The sequence below is a fragment of the Danio aesculapii genome, chromosome 7 (genome assembly GCF_903798145.1).
Source record: "Danio aesculapii chromosome 7, fDanAes4.1, whole genome shotgun sequence".
Taxonomy (NCBI): domain Eukaryota; kingdom Metazoa; phylum Chordata; class Actinopteri; order Cypriniformes; family Danionidae; genus Danio; species Danio aesculapii.
Window position 1 is genome coordinate 2,216,708 of NC_079441.1, and position 5,000 is coordinate 2,221,707.

General features: G+C 37.2%; 1 protein-coding gene across 1 annotated transcript in view; it reads right to left on the bottom strand.

The window, feature by feature from the left end:
* The window catches only part of si:cabz01007807.1 (uncharacterized), a 20,774-nt gene extending 18,200 nt beyond the window's left edge, over nucleotides 1–2,574 (bottom strand). Inside the window, exons 1-5 of the mRNA XM_056462558.1 lie at nucleotides 2,464–2,574; nucleotides 2,330–2,386; nucleotides 1,351–1,398; nucleotides 1,174–1,269; nucleotides 1,045–1,095 (exon numbers count right to left, since the gene is read on the bottom strand). Coding sequence (XP_056318533.1) covers nucleotides 1,045–1,095; nucleotides 1,174–1,269; nucleotides 1,351–1,398; nucleotides 2,330–2,386; nucleotides 2,464–2,556 — 345 coding nt within the window. The 5' untranslated portion in view covers nucleotides 2,557–2,574. The remainder of the gene's footprint in view (nucleotides 1–1,044; nucleotides 1,096–1,173; nucleotides 1,270–1,350; nucleotides 1,399–2,329; nucleotides 2,387–2,463) is intronic.
* Nucleotides 2,575–5,000: the final 2,426 nt, after the last annotated feature.

The window sequence follows — 5,000 nt, forward strand, 5'->3', positions numbered from 1 at the left end:
GCCATCTGTGTATTTATATTTTTGTATTCTTAGTTTGGTATAGGTAAGATTATGGCGCTTGGCGCTGAAGATTTTTCTTTTCTTTTCATGCTTCTAGCGAGGTAAGGGGTTTGTTTATGAGTTAGAAATGTTTTGTTATATTTATTTCTTAGATTTTTGGCTTCACCAGCGTCCCCTTACTCTTGAGTTGACCTAATTTTGTTTGGTACTTTATTTCATTTGCTACTTTACTATTGTAAATATTTCTTATTTTGTAAATATATTTGGGCATTCTGGTTTCTTTTCTCTGTACATTAAATCACTTTTGTTGGCAGTTTGTTGTTTGTCTTGTTGCTTGAACCCAACACTTGTGAAAATACCACACCGTTTAAATGTTATTACTTTTACCCTAGACTAACATCAAAGAGGTTGTAACAGACATACTGTGAAAATTTTGCTGCTCTGTTAAACATCATTTGTAAAATATTTAAAAAAGAAAACCAAAATCAGAGGGGGGCTAATAATTCTGACTTCAACTGTATATAAAAATATTGTTATTATTATTACAAAGATAAATTAAAATCTCTTTTAAAATAGAAATAAAAAGGACTTTACATAAATATATTTATAAGGCATGGGATATTATATAAACATATACTGTATAAACAAATTGATAAACTAATTATAAAACTTGTATACATTCTTCAACTAAATGAAATATAGAAAACAAATATATTTAAAACCAAAAAAGCATAAAAAAGATATCAAAATTAAAACTAATTTGAAATAAAAAGGATATTATAAAAATGTATTTATAAGATATGGGATATTATATAAACATTTATAAACAAACTGATAAAATAAAATAAAAAGATTAAAATAAAAAGATTTTAAATGCAGGAATTGAAAGTACTGTAATTCTCAAAACATTAATATATACAGTATATAGTAAAAACAAATACAAATGACAAAAAGTGCTAAAACTGAAGTAAAAGTAGAATATAAGTCATATAAATAGAGCAAAAACTACAGCAGCATCTCAGTGATGCGAGTTTCACGCCTTACCTTTGAGTTTCTGCGGGGGAAACGAGGAACTTTAAACTTGGCTGGTTTCTTCTGGATAAACAGAGGAGAAAACAACTCAAATACAGTTCAGAAATATACAGCGATTGTAAGAGCATAACCAGATCTTACGGGTCGGCAGTCCTGCATCTCCTGAGGTTTCTCACTGAAGTCTGAAGACATAAACCCGTCTGAAGCTTTAGGATTTGCTTTCTCTGCATCTGCTGCCTGAAAACACACGACTTTTACATTTATCTTTTAAACAAGGGGTGTTTAATTAGTATTTATGGATGATTTCAAGTGTTTTACCATTGAATCCCATGAAGAAGCTCCCATATATCCATTTGAATATGAATTCTGGAAAAAAATATATTTATTATGTTAGCTTGAGAATGCTAACGTACTGATCTGCTTCTTCTGAGACAAACTTCTAAATGCATCTCCTCCCAGAGATTATAAGCTACAACCTTCAAACTTGCGTCAGACCTTCACACTGGTGTGACTTTGTGTGCTATATCTTTTCCAACTGATCCGACTCTGAAAATTTGGAAAAGTACCATTGACTTAACATTGGACCAAAGTTTGTGATGTCATAACTTTGGATCAGACTATTATACAGACATGAGGCTAGGCTCATTTAGCACAGTCTAGCCAACAGCAAATAACTGTTTTTTTTTTACTTCCTAGCCACACCCTAGCAACCAGTTAAAGCACCCTAGCGATTGCCCCATTGACTTCCATTGTAAAAACTGACATGGCCATCTCTTGATCAGAACACTGTAGATAATCCGGGGTTGGACTCAGACTGCCAATAATTCTTTAGAGATCATCCTGACAACAATCTAGTAACCATTTACACCACTCTAGAAACCCAAATTTAAAAATCCTATCTTTAAATCTAAACGCCATATGGATATTCATTACCCTAGCATCTGCCTAACAACACCACAGAAACCACCAAAGTACTATAGCAACTGCATAGCAATCACCTACAGTACCATTGAAACTGCCTTGTAACCACTAAGTTTACCTTAGCAACTAACTTGCAACCAGAGTACCCACCTACAGTACCCTAGCAACCACATAGCAGCACCCAGTTTACCTTAGCAAATGTCTCGAGTTTGCTAGCAACACCCAAGGAAGTGATTAGCAACTAGTCGGTACCCTAGGAACAACCTAATAACCAACCAAATGACCCAAGCAACATCTTAGAAACCACTAACGTTATCTTAGCAACCGTCTTTTTAAAATTACTTCAAAGAAATCTGAATCTGGTAACAGTCCGAACCTTAAACTCCTGAGGGGAAAGACTGCGTCCGGCTTCAGTTTTCAGGAAAGTGTCGTCCTGCAGAGAGAATTATGAAGGATGTTCAGTGAACAGACATGACACATTAAACTCACGTATATCAAACTCATCTGTACCTTGAGCTCGTGAGGCTTGTGAGGAAACACTAAATCATTCAGGTCATCGACGCCGTCTTCATCCTGAAAACACAGCTGATCTGAGTTCAGCATCTTAACTGTACATTTACTCACTCGGGTCTGTTTCGACCCAGATGAAGATGAACATTTACAAAACAGTCAATCATAGCTTTTGATAAAGGGGCAAAATGACTATCCTAAACCATCCTTAAATCGGACATAGCATCAAAATAATTTACACACACTACCTGACAAAAGTCTAGTCATGTGTCCAAGTTTTAGGAATAGCCAATAATAACTTGACTTCTAGTTGATCATTTGGTGTCAGAAGTGTCTTATATGAAAGGCCTCTAGATGAGGCTTATTTGAGCACAATAATATCTGATCATGTCTTGATTATTAATGATTTGATTAGGACAGTAAGGTCTGACTCTGCTTAGACTAAAGTCTGCTCACTGAACCTTCAATAATGTCCAGTATAGAATATGTGCTCATGCTGCAGTGGAAACAGAATGAATATTGTGTCTGACTCCATCATGAGCTTGGAGGACTGCATCCATACATCTCTGACATGACTCAAATCACTGATTAATAAAGTCATCTGGAATGGCAAAGAAAGCCTTCTTGCAATACTCCTAGAGTTCATCAAGATTCTTTGTGTTGATCTTCAACACCTCCTCCATCTTACCCCAGATGTGCTCAATAATCTTCATGTCTGGTGACTGGGCTGGCCAATCCTGGAGCACCTTGACCTTCTTTGCTTTCAGGAGCTTTGATGTGGAGGCTGAAGTATGAGAAGGAGCGCTATCCTGCTGGAGAACTTGCCCTCTCCTGTGGTTTGTAATGTAATGGGCAGCACAAATGTCTTGATACCTCAGGCTGTTGATGTTGATCATCCACTCTGCAGATCTCTCACACACCCCCATACTGAATGTAACCCCAAACCATGATTCTTCTTCACCAAACTTGACTGATTTCTATGAGAATCTCGCCTCCATGCAGAAATATTCACCTTCTGCCACTTTTCCAAATGATCAACTAGAAGTCGAGTTATCATTTGTTGCTCATACAACTGAGATCTCCGACAAGACTTTTGTCAGGTATAGTGTACATAATATACATACAATTCACTTTACAAATCATTAAAGCAATTTAAGAGACGTATAAACACCTCAGAAATACTTTTATAAAATGATTCATGAGGTCATATCAGTGTCAGAAAACCTTAGTCCAATATATTTAAGCAATAATCTCCATAAAGCCGTGGTTTACAGTGAATTTATAACAGCTAAGGGATGTTGATGACGTAAATTAATCATAAACAATGGATTCTTGCTTTTAAATAACAGTTATTTTGTATATGTTGTAAGGTTTCACTAAATTAAAGGCAAAATAAAACAGTTTCTATTAGTGTTAGTGGAATGGTTGCTAATCAATATTCATAGGTGTGTGTTTGTAGAGTATTTTACAACAGCTCAGCGTCCGACTCAACCAATCAGAATCATTTTTAATATTGATATTCTCACATCTAAGAAAGATTTTGGCCTGAATTTAGTTGATAATCATGTATTTGTGTAACTGATAAATGTAATGTAATGACAGAGACAGAGCCAATTCAGTGGATGGGGATGATTGGGAGGCCATGATGGGTAAGGGCAGATGGAGGGAATTTGGGAGGACACCAGGGTTACATTGAAGCATCAAACCACTGCAGCTGAATCATTATGGATTATGAATCATTATAAATCTTCAATCAGCTGAATGTTTATGAAAGGAAAAGTCAAACCTTAAGATGAGGATGAGGAGTGAAGCCACTGGCTCCCTTCAGTTCAGCTTCATCATTCTCCTGAAACACGTCAACAACACTGTCAGGCTAAACAGATGTCAAAATGTTGATCATGTGACAAAGTAAATGGTGAAACATCCCTCAGATAGATAGATAGACAGACAGACAGACAGACAGACAGACAGACAGACAGATAGATAGATAGATAGATAGATAGATGGATAGACGGATAGATAGATAGATTAATATATGGATAGATAGATAGACAGACAGACGTAGGTAGGTGGGTAGGTAGGTGGGTAGGTGGGTGGGTGGGTGGATGGATGGATGGATGGATGGATGGATGGGTGGGTGGGTGGGTGGGTGGATGGATGGATGGATGGATGGATGGATGGATAGATAGATAGATAGATAGATAGATAGATAGATAGATAGATAGATAGATAGATAGATTAAAACAGTTTGAAAAAGGATAGATAGATAGACAGACAGACAGACAGACGGACAGACGGACGGACGGACGGACGGACGGACGGACGGACGGACGGACGGACGGACGGACGGACGGACGGACGGACGGACGGACGGACGGACGGACGGACAGACAGACAGATAGACAGATAGATAGACTGATATTATTCATACTATGGCAAATTCTGGCTATCTTGGACCAGAAATGCCACAGGCTTCTCCAAAAAGATGATAAGTTGATGTACACGAGGCATCATTGTGGATGAAAATAGTACTCGGC